This window comes from Hypanus sabinus, chromosome 19 (assembly GCF_030144855.1).
Source record: "Hypanus sabinus isolate sHypSab1 chromosome 19, sHypSab1.hap1, whole genome shotgun sequence".
Taxonomy (NCBI): domain Eukaryota; kingdom Metazoa; phylum Chordata; class Chondrichthyes; order Myliobatiformes; family Dasyatidae; genus Hypanus; species Hypanus sabinus.
This window is the reverse complement of record NC_082724.1, coordinates 71,789,860-71,809,078: the sequence shown is the minus strand read 5'-3', so window position 1 is coordinate 71,809,078 and position 19,219 is coordinate 71,789,860. Positions and strand designations below refer to the sequence as shown.

General features: G+C 45.3%; 3 protein-coding genes across 6 annotated transcripts in view; 1 reads left to right on the top strand and 2 right to left on the bottom strand.

Moving 5' to 3' along the window:
* LOC132378042 (uncharacterized) overlaps positions 1-401 on the bottom strand; it is a 42,603-nt gene extending 42,202 nt beyond the window's left edge. The window contains exon 1 of one of the 2 annotated variants that reach the window (XM_059944684.1): positions 280-401. In XM_059944684.1, the coding sequence (XP_059800667.1) occupies positions 280-379 (100 nt within the window). In that variant the 5' untranslated portion in view covers positions 380-401. The remainder of the gene's footprint in view (positions 1-279) is intronic. The other variant, XM_059944685.1, reaches the window with a different exon arrangement.
* The window catches only part of LOC132378044 (uncharacterized protein C3orf84-like), a 30,303-nt gene continuing 11,122 nt past the window's right edge, over positions 39-19,219 (top strand). For 2 of the 3 annotated variants that reach the window (XM_059944693.1, XM_059944692.1), the window contains exons 1-2: positions 2,332-2,443; positions 2,547-2,660. In XM_059944693.1, coding sequence (XP_059800676.1) covers positions 2,417-2,443; positions 2,547-2,660 — 141 coding nt within the window. In that variant the 5' untranslated portion in view covers positions 2,332-2,416. Of the gene's footprint in view, positions 164-2,331; positions 2,444-2,546; positions 2,661-19,219 lie in introns of those variants that run through there. The other variant, XM_059944694.1, reaches the window with a different exon arrangement.
* LOC132378043 (kelch domain-containing protein 8B-like) overlaps positions 17,048-19,219 on the bottom strand; it is a 179,215-nt gene continuing 177,043 nt past the window's right edge. Inside the window, exon 5 of the mRNA XM_059944691.1 lies at positions 17,048-17,329. Within this exon, the coding sequence (XP_059800674.1) occupies positions 17,262-17,329 (68 nt within the window). The 3' untranslated portion in view covers positions 17,048-17,261. The remainder of the gene's footprint in view (positions 17,330-19,219) is intronic.

Here is a 19,219-nt window from a genome sequence, read left to right as displayed (position 1 = left end):
GCTGACAGATGGCCGGCTGCCTCCCCCCTCTCACCCCATCCCGGGAGCTGGGGCCCGACACGCGTGTCTCATCTCTCGGGAGAAACGGTCTCGTTCTTGGCCACTAACTTTGATTGCAAGGCGACGCACCAGAGCAATGTTTGCAGAAAGATGGTGCCCTGAGGTAATTCCCCCATCCACCAGACTCGCAACTTTACCTCCTCCTCGCATTTCTACCTTTCTTAAGTGTCCCTTTTCCAATCTGTAAGCAGATTCTTTTAAAATCCCTTAATAATTTACCTACAGCTCTTCCTAAAAGCGACACCACCACCACCCCGGTAACAGAGGCCCGGCCCCGGGAAGGCGGGAACCACAACTTTGCCCCTGAAAAAGCGCGCATGCGTCATCGTTGTGACTGACAGCGTTATCCCTTCTGAGTGCGTAAAATCTGTTAGTTTTCCTGATGTCCACTAAAAAAATGTTTTCTAATTTACCATCTGTGCAAGCAGTCTATTTTTCCAATAAATTGCTGTCAACCTGCACTAAATTTTGCATGAATGAATTATTTAATTTGAGAGATTATCTACTATCAATTTATCCAATTCCATGTGCATATTCCGTGAATTAATAATTCTTGTTGGAACAAGATGATTGATATACATGCATTTCTCTTTTATCTATACAAAAGATGCTGACGTATGACAACGATTGAAGACGTAATTAAATATCTTTTTGGGTCTTTTTTTGCTGATGTGGAAGGATTTAGTCGATTATAGTTGTCATCTCGATGGGCTGAATGGCCTATGTCTTACGGCCTTATCTCAGATTTGTTCTTTAATATGGAAATCGTGCTCTGCTTCAAAGATCAATTTTTCAAGTTAGCATTGCCTTCCCGAAGTGATGCTCCCGACTATTCTCTCCTTTTCTGTTTCCCCCAGCAAGTTTAGAGCTTTGGAGAAGGTATTGTGCATCTAGCCATCCACAAACTTAGCACACCCAAAGCGCTGGAGGAACTCGGCAGATCAAACAGCATTTGTGGAGGGAAACGGACAGTCGGCATTTCGCTTCGACACAAGGTCCCGATGCAAAACGTTAACTGTCCGATTCCCCTCTCAGAGTAGTGTGTTTCTGTTCCAGGATTCCCAGCACCTACAATCTCCCATTCTTTCCACTCCTGAAGAAGGGTCTCGGCGCAAAACATCGACTGTTTATTCATTTCCACAGATGCTGCCTGACCGGAGTTCCTCCAGCATTTTGTGTGTGTTGCTCCAGCGGCTGCAGTTTACAATTGTTTACAATCTCTCAAGTCTCTTGTATCTGTTGTTTCCTGAGGATCCAGAACAGCATGGCTCCATTATTCAGTGCAGTTTTAAGATGAACCCTTAAGATAGAATTTGACTTGTGAGTGAAATAGCACACTATGCTCCGATTAGAATCATCTGACCTTTAATTCCGTCTGACTCGGGGAGATATATTGAAGGCTTGAATGAAGCGCTGAGGCCACAAATATGAAAACTCGCCTCGCTCTTCACTCCCAGCTCTCGGTTTCTTGTCTATTCTGTTTGTATCATCTTTCGGGACGCTTTGAATTCACTATTGTCATTACACAGTCTTATTTTTTTTCTCGCGTTCTATCTTTTGTCCTTAATGCTTAATTTCAAGATTGTTTATCATCATTCTTCAGTACGGAAGAGTAAAGGAGAACAAAATGATTGTTGCTCCAGATCCGATGCAGCAACAAAACACAATAATAAAAAAATAATAAATATAAGTATTGTACATAAGATTGGCTTATGGACTAATTGTTTGAACATAAATTAACGGTTGGCACAGGAGTACCCGTACATAAGGTGACTGACAGGGGATGATAAAGTAGTGAGGTGGGGTAGATTAATGGCTGGAGATGTTAATCAACCTAACAGCCTGGGGGAATTAGATATTACAGTATTGAGTGTAGTGGTCCTGGCGAGGGTGCTACGTAGCCCCTTCCCTGACCAACAGTCTATGAGCAGGTGGGTGGAATCCTTTGTTATGTTACTGGTCTTTTCTCGGCATCTTTCTGTATATGTCCTTGATGGCTGGTAGGCTGATGCCCGTGATGATCTGGGCAGTCTTAACTAGCCATTGTAGAGGAGAAATAGAGTTACGTCCTACATCTTACAAAATCTGTCCCATTGAGTTTAATTTACTTAGAATGTTTGGTTAGGGCGGCCAATCGCTACTTTATTCACAGGATTTCTCGAAGGACTGTTAGGTTACCGTTCTGCATTGAGGACAATTCTTGTAGTTTAGCAGTGCGGTTTGTATTTTGCTAACATATCCCAATCGACCACGCCCTCAAATGCGTAGTTTAGCAACGAGATAAACAGTCGAGGAAAGGCGTCAACACAAGCTCGACGCCGGCTCTAAGGAAATCCAGTCACAGATAAGGAAGCCCATGGCTGAGGCTATCACTGGATCTTGGGTAAGGAACTTGGTTTGGAACTTCATAAAGCAACGATTCCATTCTGCATAAGAAAGCATTGCCCGGCATTCATCTATACAATGATCCTCTCCCTTCTCTCAAGTTTCCGACTGGATACCATGGACATGCTCGCAGTAAATCGAGAAATGATATATTTCAAGAATACAGACTGCAGGCCAAGCCTCACCCTCCCGAGAAACTATTAAAGCGACTTCGGGTGAGTGTAAACATTTCGTATTGAACATATTTACCCAATGGATCCCGCCACTGAATTGGAAATGGGGATTGTACCATCCCATTGGCTTCTAATTTATGAATGTTCTAATTATTCTGCTGCCCAAATTGCGCTGAACCACGTTCACCCATCACAGTTTGGCAGTCTGGTAAGGAACAGTCCAGCTTTCAAATCTCTTCACAGCCTCAACCCTTACTATATTGGTAGCTTCCTGCAGCCCTGTGTCACCCCACCATATCTGCATTCCACCAGTCCTGGTCCCTATTGTCTACCACAGTAAAACAAGCTTCGCTTTTAAAGCTGCTGAGGTATAAACTCTGAAATTTATGCCCTATGTCACGACCAGGGGTCGTTTTTTTAAAAAAGATGCTTTTGTCAGTTAGAATGCGGACATTTCTTTTCTTGGTGTCACCTCCTGCATATGCTTCCTCCTTGGGTTGTTCACCTTCTGTGTTCAATTGTTTGTATTTGCACCAGATGTTGTTTTTTCATGCTGTTTTGCAACTGTCTTGTTTGGGATCTTGGGGATTGCTAAATTAAGCTCTTTGTATTTAACACTTTTCTTTAATTTAGGATAATTTAATTAGCATATTATTTTCAAAGTTTGGTGTTCCTACGTGGATTTCAACCCCTCCTTGCTCAGTCATTGTGGTTCCTTGATGGGTGAAGCTCACACCAAGTTCTTCAGTGTATTGGGAGTGCTTTCAGTATGTCAAGATTTGTAGTTTTTCTGAGCTCTTGCTAGTTTGTTTCTTTCTTGTTAATTTCTGTAATAAATCTTTAGTTTTATTTTAATTGCTGAAATCTCTGTGAGTTTGCTGGTGATCCCCATTATCTGCCTGTCTCTCTGTCTATGTGTCTGTTTATTTTGTACAGCATGCTTGCCTTTATTAGTCCAGGCATTGATTTCACCAGTCAGAAAGTTGTGTAGCAGTTTTCATTTCTGGTCACCCAGCTATCGGAAGGAAATGAAGGTTTTGGAGATGATGCAGCACAGCTTTACCAGGATGCTGCCTGGATTAGTGGCCCTGTGTTATAAGGAGAGGTTGACAGACTGAGATCTCCACTGTTTCAAGCACTTCCACTGCCACCCACCTATCTGAGACTGAGACATACTCGAAGCCCACAAACTACCAGTGCCTTTGGCCTCCTGATCTGTTTTGGCTGGTTGCCAACATTACAAGCTGCAACAAAGTGAACGCTGCTGGAAGAACTCATAGTTGAGCAGCCTCTGTGGTAGCCGGTGTCTTTCCTTTCTAGGGGCAAAATGCCTAATATTAGAAAGCATGCACTTAAGGCAAAAGGTGGTAAATTCAAAGAAAGCAAGTTTTTTTTTTACACAGAAGGTTGTGGGTGCCTGAATACACTGCCAGAGCTGATGATGTAGGTAAATATAATAGAGGCATTTAAACGGCTCTTTGCTAGGCACATAAATGTGCACAGAATGAATGAATATGGACATTGTGGAGGCAGGAGGGATAACGGTATGCGTTTAAATAGTTTGCCACAACTCCATTGACATATGGGCTTGTTCCTGTGCTATGTTCTAATGAGGATAAGAGTAACATATAGTCTCCCACCTTATTGTGAATTGCACTACTGTTTCAAAGAAAAACGTTTCAATTGAAGAGAGATTTTATGTTTTCATTTGAGGAATCGAGAGTTAAGGAAAACTGGTACAATGGGGGAGTTGAGCCCAACATAGAAAAGATACTGGGGGTGGTGGATATATGGAATGCACTGTCAAAGTCAAGTTTATTGTTATATACACCAGTGTAATGAAAAACTTACTTGCCAGAAGAGAATCAGATGCAATTACCAAACTTAAGAAGTATTTAGACAAACATTTACTGTATATAAATAAGACTTGGGTGGATGTGGTCTTATGCAGGCAAATGGAATTAGTGTAGATGGATAAAAAAAAGGTGAACATGGATGTGGTTGTCGAAGAGTTGATTTCTCTGCTGGAAGATTATACACCTCTTACAGTGTTTTTTTGCAGAGAAAATTTAAAACTAATTTCACTGCCATTCTCTGTCATTAGAGTCTCATCTAACTCCTGGTGTCAATGCATTGTATGCACTAATATGATTGTGGCTTCTACCCCTTCCTTTCCAGTCCTGATGAAGGGTCTCTGCCTGAAACATCGACTGTTTATTCGTTTTCATAGATGATGTCTGACCAATGTTTTGTGTGTGTTGCTCTGAATTTCCAGCGTTGGCAGAAGCTCTTGTGTTTATTCTCTAATACTCAGCTTTTGGAGTAACGTCTCATGTGGTTGATGTCATATGTTGTTCAATTAATCTTACATAAGACTATTTTAATTTTATAATGATAAAATTGCTATATATAATTAAAATTGTCATTCTTAATTGCTCTTCTTGGTCTGAAAATCAGTGTAAAATTAATCAACTAAATTTCCAAGCAGAAGAATTTAATTTTATGAAATTCTTTGATAAAGGTAAATGGTATCAACTGGTGGCTGTAAAAATTAAAAAAAAATGAAAAAGGAAGGTTTTGACCTTGTATCTAGAGCTTAACATAGAAACATAGAAAACCTACAGCACATTACAGGCCCTTCGGCCCACAAAGCTGTGCCAAACATGTCCTTAACTTAGAAATTACCTAGGGATACCCATAGCCCTCTGTTTTTCTAAGATCCATGTACCTATTCAGGAGCCTCTTAAAAGACCCTATTGCATCTGCCTCCACCACCATTACCGGCAGCCTGTTCCACACACTGACCACTCTCTGCATTAAAAAAAAACAAAAAAAAAACTTACCCCTGACATTTCCTCTGTACCTACTTCCAAGCACCTTAAAACTATGCCCTCTTGTGCTAGCCATTTCAGCCCTGGGAAAAAGCCTCTGACTATCCACACCTCCACACCTCTCATCATCTTATACACCTCTATCAGGTCACCTCTCATCCTCCGTCGCTCCAGAGAGAGATCACTCAACCTATTCTCATAAAGCATGCACCCAATCCATGCAACAGCCTGGTAAATCTCCTCTGCACCCTTTCCATAGTTTCCACATCCTTCCTGTAGTGAGGTGACCAGAACAGAGCACAGTACTCCAAGTGGGGTCTGACCAGGGTCCTATACAGCAGCAACATTACCTCTTGACTCTTAAACTCAATTCCACCTCATGCCTTCTTAACCACAGAGTCAACCTGTGAGGCAGCTTTGTGTGCCCTGTGGACTCGGACCTGAAGATCCCTCTGATCCTCCACACTGCCAAGAGTCTTATCATTAATACTACAAACATTCTACCATCATATTTGACCTACCGAAATGAACCACTTCACACTTATCTCGGTTGAACGCCATCTGTCACTCCTCAGCCCAGTTTTGTATCCTATCGATGTTCTGCTGTAACCTCTGACAGCCCTTCACACTATCCACAACACCCCCAACCTTTGCGTCATCAGGAAATTCACTAACCCATCCTTCTACTTCCTCATCCGGGTCATTTATAAAAATCACGAAGAGAAGGGGTCCCAGAACAGATCCCCGAGGCACTTGGAGGTGATTAACCTCCATGCAGAATATGACCCGTCTAAAACCACTCTTTGCCTTCTGTGGGCAAGCTAGTTCTGGATCCACAAAGCAATGTCCTCTTGGATCCCATGCCCCCTTACTTTCTCAATGAGCCTTGCATGGGGTACCTTATCAAATGCCTTCCTGAAATCTATATACAATACATCTACTGTGCTACCTCCATCAATGTGTTTAGCCACATCCTCAAAAACTTCAATCAGGCTTGTAAGGCATGATCTGCCTTTGACAAAACCATGCTGACTATTCCTAATCATATTATGTCTCTCCAAATGTTCATAAATCCCAGCTCTCAGTGTCTTTTCTATCAACTTACCAACCACTGAAGTAAAATTCACTGGTCTATAATTTCCTGGATATCTCTACTCCCTTTCTTGAATTAGGGAACAACATATGCAACCCACCATTCCTCTGGAACCTCTCCCGTTCACACTGATGATGCAAAGATCATTGCCAGTGGCTCAGCAATTTTCTCCCTCACCTCCCACAGTAGCCTGGAGTACATCTCATCTGGTCCACCTCGTCTTTCTGAAAGCTCCAGCTCATCCTGTTTCTTAATATCTACAAGCTCAAGCTTTTCAGTCTGCTGTAAGTCATATCTACAATCACCAAGATCCTTTTCCATAGTGAATACTGAAGCAAAGTATTCATTAAATACCTCTGCTATCTCCTCCAGTTCCATACACGATTTTCCACTGTCACACTTGATTGGTCCTATTCTCTCATGTCTTATCCTCTTGCTCTTCACATACTTGTAGAATGCCTTGGGGTTTTCCTTAATTCTGTTTGCCAAGGCCTTCTCATGGCCCCTTTTGGCTCTCCTAATTTCATTCCTAAGCTCCTTCCTGTTAGCCTTATAATGTTCTAGATGTTTAACATTACCTACCTCTCTGAACCTTTTGTAAGCTTTTCTTTTCTTCCTGACTAGGTTTATTACAGCCTTTGTACACCGCAGTTCCTGTACCCTACCATCCTTTCCCTGTCTCATTGGAACATACCTATGCAGAACTCCGTGCAAATATCCCATGAACATATGCCACATTTCTTCCGTATGTTTTCCTGAGAACATCTGTTCCCAATGTATGCTTCCAAGTTCCTGTCTGATAGCCTCATATCAATTAAACGCTTTCCTAACATGTCTGTCCTAACCCTCTCCAATGCCATGGAAAAGGGGATAGAATGCTCTTCCACTGAGAGATCTGACACCCAACCAGGTTCATTTCCCAATACTAGATCAAGTACAGCCTCTCCTCTTGTAGGCGTATCTATATATTGTGTCAGGAAACCTTCCTTAACACACCTAACAAACTCCACCCCATCTAAACCCCTTGCTCTAGGGAGATACCAATCAATATTTGGGAAATTAAAATCTCCCACCACGACAATCCTGTTATTATTACACCTTTCCAGAATCTGTCTCCCTATCTGTTCCTCGATATCCCTGTTACTATTGAGAGGTCTATAAAAAACACCCAGTAGAGTTATTGACCCCTTCCTGTTCATAACTTCTACCCGTAGAGAGTCCGTAGAAAATCCCTCCATAACTTCCTACTTTCCTGCAGCCATGACACCATCTCTGATGAACAGTGCCACACCCCCACCTCTTTTGCCTCCCTCCCTGTCCTTTCTGAAACATCTGAAACCTGGCTCTTGAAGTAACCATTCCTGCCCCTGAGCCATCCAAGTCTCTGTAATGGCCACAATGTCAGATCTCCAAGTACTGACCCATGCTTTAAGCTAATCGGTTTTGTTCATAATACTCCTTGCGTTAAAATAGACACATCTTTCCCGACATTACTAACTTTAAGGTCCTGCTTCTCAACTTCCTTCCCTGTAGTCTGTTTTCAGAACCTCTTCCCTTGTCCTACCTATGTCATTGGTACTGTTGCGTACCCCGTAACTGGGTGTCTTACCAGCAAAGATAGAAGTGTCCTTTGGAGTCTGGTGATACTATTTTCAACAATATTTATTAGCAAAAATATACAAAATAATATCAATGCGAATATACAGAGAACATACGTTAGCAATACTAAACCTAAAAGTACGGATATAATAATAATCACTAATAAACAAGCTCTATCGTTGTCTAGGGGATAATGAAGTGTCAGATGGAAATATAAAGTTCAGTTTAGTTCATGCAGGCTGCGGTAGTTGTTGGTTGTGGTGTTTCAATTGTTGGAGAGAGAGAAAGAAAGTGCAAACGGTAACAGCTTTTATCTTGCCAACCTTCCTTTATGATTTTGATCCGTCGATGCGTTGTTGTTGTGGCCATTCAGGCATGACCCCTCCATCCTTTAGCTAGACCGTTCTTCCGTGGTGGACTTGTCACCCAGGCAAGGGTGGACACACACACAAGCCTCCACCGGCCTCGCTACAAAACGCTGTGAGTTAAAATTTACCGACCCTTCGTTCAGTCTCCGGTCTCCCACCCTGTCTCGTGGGGGTTCTGATGCTCACTGGTTTCTCCTGGTGCGTCTGAGGGGTGTTGCCTCAGACCCCACTTTTATCCCCACTCACGGGGTCTCAGGTGTCAATCAGGTTGGGATGATGTAACCCATCAAACCAGCCCACTCTGGTTGTCCCCTGAGGGGTTTCAATGAATAGAACAGTACCAAGTAAACAATCCTTCTCCAAAAGACAATAGCAGTAATCAATGGTAAACCTACTTTTGTTAGTAGGAGCCATTCCACCATGGGGTACCTTTTAGCTGTGTCTCTCTCTCATTAACTTTCATGAGCTGTTATCACCAACAACTGCCCTCTGGCAGATTTCCTTTGTCTCTCTTACTTCCTCGATAACAGCATCAAAATAGTAGTGATTTGTGATTCTCCAAAAGGGGTGGGGGCATGGGTGACTCTGCACCCTTCTGCCCATCAGAGTTGTTCAGCCTTTGTAACAGTACCAATATGTACCACGACCTCTGGCTGTTCTCCCTCCCACTGCAGGATATCTTGGACGTGATCTGAAACATCCTGGACCCTGGCACCTGGGAGGCAAACTACTATTCGAGTTTCTTTCCTGCGTCCACAGAATCGTCTGTCTGACCCTCTAACTATCGAGTCCCCTATCACTGCTGCCATCCTCTTCCTTTCCCTACCCTTCTGAGACACAGGGCCAGACTGTGCCAGAGGCACGGCCACTGTTGCTTCCCCCAGGTAGGCCTGCACTTCCCAACAATGCTCAGACAGGAGTACTTATTGTGAAGGGGGACAGGCACAGGGGTGCTCTCTAAGCATCTGACTCCTGTCCTTCCCTCTCCTGACTGTTACCCACGTTGACTGTCTCCCGAGTCCCCAGTGTGACTACTTGCCTATGGCTCCTCTCTATCACCTCCTCACTCTCCCTGACCAGATAAAGGTCACCGAGCTGCATCTCCAGTTCCCTAACATGGTCCCTAAGGAGCTGCAGTTTGACACACCTGGCACAGATGTGGCCGTCCAAGAGGCTGGGAGATTCCAGGACTTCCCACATCTGACACCAAGCACAGAACACCAGCCTCACACACATACTTCCTGTTTGTATTCTACACAGGCATCCGACCTCGCCTCGACCCGTTAACACCGAAGCCCCGTTGAGCCAAAGCCTTCCTACTCTCGCTCCCTCTACTCTGACACCCGCTCTATAAGGTGTCTCCTTTTAAACTCTTCTCGCTGTTCTAACTGGCTGACGACCGTGCGTTTGCATAGTCATGCCTTGATCAAACCACTGAAGAAATCAGCTCAGCATATTACAACTTCAAACATCACATGCTGGAAAATTTAAACTTCAGAAATTGTCAGGAATTTATCATACTGTATAGTAGATAAAAAAGTCTTTGGTTTAACAGACTAAATAAATTTTTGTTCATGTATTGAAGAATTTTGAAATGTTGATTAATCTAAAACAAGAATAATTTGAAGAAACTTTTCAGGTAAACTATATGCAAAACATCAGTAAGTACTCATTGGTAAAACAATCTGTAAGATAACAGGGGTTAAGTCAACTTAAGAGCTGTAGCACCACTTCTTTCCTCTTGTTTTGTGGGGGCCTTTTTTTTTCTAATTATCCACTGATTAATAAGTCAAGTCAATTTTATTGTCATTTCGATCATAACTGCTGGTACAGTGCACAGTAAAAATGAAATGATGTTTTCAGGACCATGGTGTTACATGACACAATACAAAAACTAGACGGAACTATGTAAAAAACAGAGAGAGAGAAAAAAAACACAACTATACCAGACTACAGACCTATCCAGGACTGCATAGTGCACAAAACAGTGCAGGCATTACAATAAATAATAAACAGGACATTAGGGCAAGGTGTCAGTCCAGGCTTCAGGTATTGAGGAGTCTGATAGCTTGGGGGAAGAAACTGTTACATAGTCTGGTCGTGAGAGCCCGAATGCTGCGGAGCCTTTTCCCAGATGGCAGGAGGGAGAAGAGATTGTATGAGGGTTGCATGGGGTCCTTCATAATGCTGTTTCCTTTGCGGATGCAGCGTGTAGTGTAAATGTCCGTGATGGCGGGAAGAGAGACCCTGATGATCACCTCAGCTGACCTCACTATACGCTGCAGGGTCTTGCGATCCGAGATGGTGCAATTTCCGAACCAGGCAGTGGTGCAGCTGCTCAGGATGCTCTCAATACAGCCCCTGTAGAATGTGGTGAGGATGGTGGGGGGGGTGGGAAATGAACTTTTCTCAGCCTTCACAGAAAGTAGAGACACTGCTGGGCTTTCTTTGCTATAAAGCTGGTGTTGAGGGACCAGGTGAGATTCTCCGCCAGGTGAACACCAAGAAATTTGGTGCTCTTTACGATCTCTACCAAGGAGCTGTCGATGTTCAGCGGGGAGTGGTTGCTCCGTGCCCTCCTGAAGTCAACAACCATCTCTTTTGTTTTGTTCACATTCAGAAACAGGTTGTTGGCTCTGCACCAGTCTGTTAGCCGCTGCACCTCCTCTCTGTAAGCTGACTCGTCATTCTTCCTGATGAGACATAGTCATGTCATCGGCGAACTTGATGATGTGGTTCGAGCTGTGTGTTCCAGCACAGTCGTGGGTCAGCAGAGTGAACAGCAGTGGACTGAGCACGCAGCCCTGGGGAGCCCCCGTGCTCAGCGTGATGGTGTTGGAGATGCTGCCTCTGATCCGGACTGATTGAGGTCTCCCAGTCAGGAAGTCTAGGATCCAGTTGCAGAGGGAGGTGTTCAGGCCCAGTAGGCTCAGCTTTCCAATCAGTTTCTGAGGGATGATTGTGTTGAATGCTGAACTGAAGTCTATGAACAGCATCCGAACGTATGTGTCTTTTTTGTCCAGGTGGGTTAGGGCCAGGTGGAGGGTGATGGTAATGGCATCGTCTGTTGAGCGGTTGGGACGGTATGCATTCTACAGGGGGTCCAGTGAGGGGGGCAGCAGGGTCTTGATATGCCTCATGACGAGCCTCTCGAAACACTTCATGATGATGGATGTGAGTGCAATGGGATGGTAGTCATTTAGGCAGGACACTGAAGACTTCTTCGGCATGGGGACGATGGTGGCTTCCTTGAAGCACGTTGGAACGGTGGCGCTGCTCAGGGAGATGTTGAAGATGTCAGTGAGAACATCTGCTAGCTGGTCTGCACATCCTCTGAGCACTCTACCAGGGATGTTGTCTGGTCCAGCAGCCTTCCGTGGGCTGACCCTGCTCAGGGTTCTTCTCACATTGGCCATGGTGAGACACAGCACCTGGTCATTTGCAGGAGGGGTGGACTTCCTCGCCACCATGTCATTTTCCGCCTCAAACCGAGCGTAAAATTTATTCAGCGCATTTGGGAGGGAGGCAACACCTGCACAGTCAGGTGATGTTGTCCTGTAATTGGTGATGTCCTGAATGCCCTTCCACACGTGCTGTGTGTCGCCGCTGTCCTGGAAGTGACTGTGGATTTGCTGGGCATGTGCAGACTTTGCCCCTCTGATGCACCATCAATAACTCACACTGAGACGTAAGGCGAGATATCGGCTTTTATTGACTAGAAGAAGGAACCAGGAGTGAGTGTCCATCATACTATGTCCTGGAGACTGAGGCCGAGCGTCAGGCCTCAGATCGCCTTTATACAGGGGCCTGTGGGAGGAGCCACAGGAGCAGTCAGCAGGGGGCATGTCCAGACAGGCACATAGTTCACCACATTCACCCCCCCTTTGTTTGAAAGAGTCCCCATGTGGCGAAGTTTCTTACAAGTCAAGTCTATCAGGTGGTCGAATCTGTCGCTGCGATCTACGTAGCACCGGCTGTGATCGCATGGATGCCGGCAACATTGGTGATTGCACAGGGGACGGAGGTTGCGCTTGTTCCTGCCCACTAGGCGCCGGTGATCCCTCACGCATGTGCGAGGCGCCTGGTATAAATGCGTACGAAACGCCCGGTATACAAGTGTCGTGAGGAGTCTGTGTAGGGCCTGGTGAGCACGGTGTCACCTCTGGAGCAGGGTTCATAGTTACCGGAGAGCCTTCAGGGTAGTGGTCTGCTGCACCTGCGGGTGCCAGGTCGCGGATGGAGACCGTGTCCTCCCGCCCATCAGGTAAGACCACGTAAGCATACTGGGGGTTCGCATGTAGAAGGTGAACCCTCTCTACCAGCGGGGAGTATTTATTGCTCCTCACATGTTTCCGGAGCAGCACTGGCCCCGGGGACGTCAGCCAAACTGGTAGAGTGGTCCCAGTGACAGACTTCCTGGGAAAAGAGAATAGGCGTTCGTGAGGGGTGGCATTGGTGGACGTACATAACAGAGAGCGGATAGAGTGCAGTGCCTCAGGGAGGACCTCCTGCCATCGAGAGACCGGCAACCCTTTTGACTTAAGGGCTAAAAGTGTGGCCTTCCACACTGTGGCATTCTCCCGCTCCACCTGGCCATTACCCCGGGGATTATAACTCGTGGTCCGACTGGTAGCAATGCCCCTAGCTAGCAAGTACTGGCGCAGCTCCTCACTCACTCTATCACTGTGGATATAGCAGGGATACCCGAACAGAGTGAAAAGCTGGCGCAGGGCTTTTATGACGGACGTGGCAGTGGTGTCAGGGCAGGGGATGGCAAAGGGGAACCGTGAGTACTCGTCGATAACACTGAGAAAATAGACATTGCAGTCGGTGGAGGGAAGGGGGCCCTTAAAGTCAACACTCAGTCGTTCAAAAGGGCGGGTGGCCTTGACAAGTTGCGCCGTGTCAGGACGGTAGAAGTGCGGTTGCACTCAGCGCAAATTTGGCAGTCCCTGGTCATCGTCCTGGTCCTCCAGGGAGTATGGCAGGTTCCGAGCTTTCACAAAATGGTAAAATCGGGTGACCCCCGGATGGCAAAGTTGTGCATGAAGGGTGTACAGCTGGTCGAGCTGTGCGCTAGAACACATTCCCTGGGATAGGGCATCAGGGGGCTCATTGAGTCTGCCAGGCCGGTACAGGATATCATAGGTGTAGGTAGAGAGTTCTATTCTCCACCGCAAAATCTTATCATTTTTGATTTTGCCCCGCTGTTGGTTGCTGAACAGGAACGCAACCGAGCGCTGGTCGGTCAGCAAGGTGAACCTTTTGCCAGCAAGATAGTGCCTCCAGTGCCTAACAGCCTCCACTATGGCCTGGGCTTCTTTCTCCACCGCGGATTGCCGAATTTCGGAGCCTTGGAGGGTGTGAGAAAAGAATGCTACTGGTCTGCCTTCCTGATTGAGGGTAGCAGCCAGAGCGAAATCGGAGGCGTCACACTCTACTTGGAAGGGAGCGGTCTCGTCCACCGCATGCATCGTAGCTTTGGCAATGTCCTCTTTAATGCAGCTGAAGGCCGCGCGGGCCTCAGCAGAGAGGGGAAACGAGGTAGACTTGACCAGGGGGCGTGCCTTGTCTGCGTAATGGGGGACCCATTGGGCGTAATAGGAAAAGAAACCCAGGCACCGTCTGAGGGTGGTGGGAAGAGGGAGTTCTAACAGGGGGCGCATACGTTCGGGATCAGGGCCAATAACCCCGTTTTCCACGACATACCCAAGTATAGCAAGGCGGGTGGTTCCAAACACACACTTGTCCCTGTTATAAGTAAGGTTCAGAGCTGCGGCCACTTGGAGAAATCGTTGGAGGTTGGCGTCGTGATCTGGCCTGTCGTGACCACCACGGTCTCCATGTTTTAAAACCATCCAGTCAATAAACTTGATGCACCATCAATAACTCACACTAAGACGTAAGGCGAGATATCGGCTTTTATTGACTGGAAGAAGGAACCAGGAGTGAGTGTCCATCATACTATGTCCTGGAGACTGAGGCCGAGCGTCAGGCCTCAGATCGCCTTTATACAGGGGCCTGTGGGAGGAGCCACAGGAGCAGTCAGCAGGGGGCGTGTCCAGACAGGCACATAGTTCACCACACCCTCTGATGGCCCGGGACAGTTTGGCCCTCACTGTTGTTAGGGCTGCCTTGTTCCCTGCTCTGAAGGTGGAGTTGCGGGTCTTCAGCAGCGCACGCACCTCTGCGGTCATCCATGGCTTCTGGTTGGCACGTATAGTGATGGTCTTGGACAGAGTAACATCATCAATGCACTTGCTGATGTAGCTGGTCACTGATGCTGTGTACTCCTCTAAGTTGGTAGAGTCGCCATCGGTTGCAGCCTCCCTGAACATGTGCCAGTCAGTGTCCTCAAAGCAGTCTTGAAGAGCAGAGATGGCTCCTGCTGGCCAGGTTTTCACCTGCTTCTGAACTGGTCTGAAGCGCCTGACAATTGGTCTGTATGCTGGGATTAGCATAACAGAGATGTGGTCTGAGTAACCGAGGTGGGGGCGGGGCTCTGCCCGGTACGCGTCGGGGATGTTTGTGTAAACCAGGTCCAACACATTCTCCCCTCTCGTTGCAAAGTCCACATACTGGTGGAATTTGGGGAGCACTGACTTAAGGTTTGCGTGGTTAAAATCACTGGCGACAATAAATAGTCCATCAGGGTGTGGTTCTGCAGTTCACTAATAGCCCCGTACAGTTCACAGGGCTCCTCCTTAACATTAGCGCTGGGGAGAATGTACACACTGAATATAAGGACAGAGGTGAATTCCCGTGGCAAATGAAATGGTCTGCGTCTAACAGCCACAAACTCCACCAGCGATGAGCAGTGTCTGGAAACCAGCACAGAGTTCCTACACCATTCTGTGGTGATGTAAATACACACACCACCACAGCGGGTCTTACCGGAGAGAGCTGCGTCCCTATCCGCTCGAAGCAAGGCGAGCCCGTCTAACTGAATGGCAGTGTCCGAAATTCCATCAGTGAGCCATGTTTCTATAAAATCGTGCGCACAGCAGACTCTGCACTCCCAACAAGTATTTCCTTGGAGTCGGATGTAGTCCAATTTATTGTCCAGGGAGCGGACATTGGAGAGCAGAATGGACAGGAGAGCCAGCCGGCGAGGGTTTGTTTTTTGCCTGACACGGACCCCTGCCCGCTTGCCTCGCTTCCACTTCCTCGCACACCGCTTGTGACGTCTCCTTCACCGGCTACCAGCATCAGGCGACTCTGAGGATTGTAGGCCCGTTCCCCTCTGCAAGCCGAGGTCGTGTAATTCAGCCAGCAGATCTTTGTGAAGGTTTGTTTTTGGACGATCTCTGTATTGTAGTAGTATCTGGCGATGGTAGATAGCCGCTCTGTTATCCATGTGCCCTAATCAAAAGTTGTGTATTCAAACTTCAAATAGAAAATTAAATTAAAGTAACACCAGGTCTGAAAGGCCGCTGCTGCCATGCCGCGCCACCTCATGGGAAACTGTGTGGTTGTTACTCACGTTGACTGGTTAATTGAGTTCAGCAATTACTTCACATGGAAGTATTTGTTGCTGCCTCTGAAGACTGGCCTTTACAATCCACTATATTGTAAATTGTATTTATTGTAAATTATACCAGTGGCACAAATTAGCCATGTTAGTGGAATTGAAACTCACCTAGTTCCATCATTGCATGCCCCAAACAAGAAGCCCCCAATATTGTTACAAATAAATGAGCAATAATCAACAAAGGCCTCATTTTAATCACTTTGATTAAATAGAGCAATTCCAAAAACAGCTTACTTTCAAATAAATGTTTGCCGGAGTGGGAGGGGAAACAGTGGGTGTTATGAAGAGCCCCATTTCCACATGAATTTTGTAAAAACAATGAAGTTAAACATTTTTAATGGTGGACTGATCCCTGCTAAAGAATCCTGAGAAATGGCTGAGGAAAGACAGAAAAGCTTGCATTCTATATCTTTCAGTAAGGGAGTAGGAATATTTGTGACTCCACCAGGAATGGATCTCTCACTATTGTTCAGTCTGATTTGGGAGCCCGTAGTTACGATTTGGAGCAATTCTCGTGTTCTACACTACGTGTGGAGTGGGTGGCCACCTCCTTTTTGGCCTGCCCTGGAAGGTTAAAGTCTGGAATTTCATTGTTAGATCAGCTTCAGAGCTGTAGACGCTGGAATCTGGAGCAAAGACTCATGAAGAGCTCAGTGGGTTGAGCAGCAACTGTGGGTAGGGGCTAGGGTGGAGTGGATGGAAAGAAGTTGTCAACATTTCTGGACGAAAGTGCACGTCAGTACGATTCATTCTCCTTCCACAGAGGCTGCTCAGCTCGATGAGTTCTTCCATCAGTGTTTATTATGTTGCCGTTTGCAATGTTGGCAACCAGCCAAAAGAGATCAGGAAGCCAAAGGTGCCATTCGTCTGTGGGCTTAGAGTATGTCTCAGTTTGGGTTGTGAGATTTCAGTAGTTGGGTGACAGTGGAAGAGTTCTACAAGGAAGAAATTTTTCCTTGCGCATTAGAAAGTTAAATGTGGCATAACTCAAAAGAGTCACTTGGGCTCTCTTGGTCTCTGTACTCCAGAAATGATCCTCATGGTTTCCCATAAATACTAGTGTGGCAGTTCCTGAGTTAGGATAAAGAGCAGTTGAATAAGACAGCCAAATGAGGTCATGCCTACCGTGTTGGTTCTGCTAACCCAGGTAACTCCCCATCTGTTTCCATATTACATTCTCTCTCTTTGTCCATAGGTCTAGTTTTCTTGTGAAGTTTTTCCTCAAAGACATAGAGATTCTCCCCAAAAGCAGGCCAGGAATGTCCTTTTATCATCGTCTCTGAAACAGTCTTCACAATATAAAGAATAGTTGATCACATAATTCATAAAGTGGTACCACCTGAATCTTATATACATCACGTGTCAGCATCTACATCTATCAAGGCCGATAAGAGAGGGTGAAATTTAACCATGTCAAGTAAGCTGAAGGCTGAATGGAGACAGAGACACACAAAAACATAACCTTTAGAACTTATGATCCATTTGCTGTGTCAAGAGAAACAAGAGTTACTGTAGACATTGCAATCTTTTCCTGAATTGCTATGAATGTTACAGTTACTTTGGCATAGACAGGGTAAATATTCATTGTCTTTTTCCCATATTAGGGATTCAAAAATAAGAAATGGATAAAAAGGTCAACTTCGATGTGATTGGATGAGGAGCCTGTTTCTGTGCTGTGCAGTGATGAATCAGTGCTTTGATGAATTCAATAATGAATTGAATATGTAAATATAGTCTTCTGGAAATTTTGCACCTAAGCACCTATATAACGACCATAATGAAAATTAAATAGACTGGAAAATTAATACTTGAAATCTCCATCAGAATTTTCTCTGCACTAAATCTGTTTTCTAAGTGTTAAATGATCAATTCCTCGCTGGAGTTGACAACCATAGATTCACAACTAATGAAGAATCTGTTAAATATTCACTGAAATGTGAAATGTGAATATCAGCTATGACAATTGGAACCATGTACCGTTTGGCCTAATACATAGCTTTTCTTGAGAAATTTGCCACACAATCTTTGTATCCAGTGATTACTGAAAAATTTACTTTCCCCTGAAATGTCACAGTTTATCAGAAGGTATTCAAAGTCCAGCATAAACACTACATTTTCTTGGTGAATTATGCTTTCTTGCCATCAATAATGAATTATTTATTTTTCATAAATATCTATTAGATTTATATGTTTTTAAATTTGCAATGGACAATCCTTAACTTTATCTTCTAAAATATAGTCTAGTATGGGTGGGCCACTTAGGATAGTAAGTGACTAGGATGATCATAAGGCACGGGAGAAGAATTAGCCTATTCAGCTCATTGAGAGTGCTCCCCCTCTCAGAACCATTCTCCAGCCATCTACCCGTAACCTTCGATGCCCTTACTAAACAAAAACCTATCCACCTCCATATTTAATATACTCATTGACTTAGCCTCTACAACCATCTGTGGAAGAAAATTCCACTGATTCACACCCCCTTTCCAAAGAAATTCTTCCTCATCTCTGTTTTAGAGGGAGATCTTGCTACTCTGAGGCTGTACCCTTTGGTCCTGGATTTCACCACTGTAGGAAACTTACTCTCCTTGTCCTAGCAATGTGGGTGATAATAGAATACCTGGAAGAAATCTATCTAGGCCCTTCAATATTTGATAAATTTCAATGCCTCCCCCCCCCCCCCTTCGCCAATTCTTCTAAACTCCAGTGAGTACAGGTCCTGAGCAATGAAATGTTCCTCATATGTTAATCCTTTCATTTCTGGGATCATTCTCATAAAATTCCTCTTGACCATCTCCAATGTCACCACATCCCTCCTTAGATATGGGCCCAAAACTACTCACAGTACTTCAAATTCATGCTGGACAATGCCTTATAAAACCTCAGCATTACATACTTGCTTTTAAATTCTAGTCCTGTGAAAGTGATTGCTAAAATTGCATTTGGCTTCCTTACAACTGACTCAGCCTGCAAGTTAACCTTTAGGGAATCCTGTACCAGGACTACAAGTTCCTTAGCACTCCTGATTTCTCCCCATTTAGAAAATTATTCTTTCTAATAAAATGCATGACCCTGTGCTGTATTCCATCTGCCACTTCTTTGTCCATTCTCCTAATCTGTCCAAATCCTTCTGCAGTCTCCCTGCTTCCTCAACACTACCTGCCCTCCGTGTAACATTATAT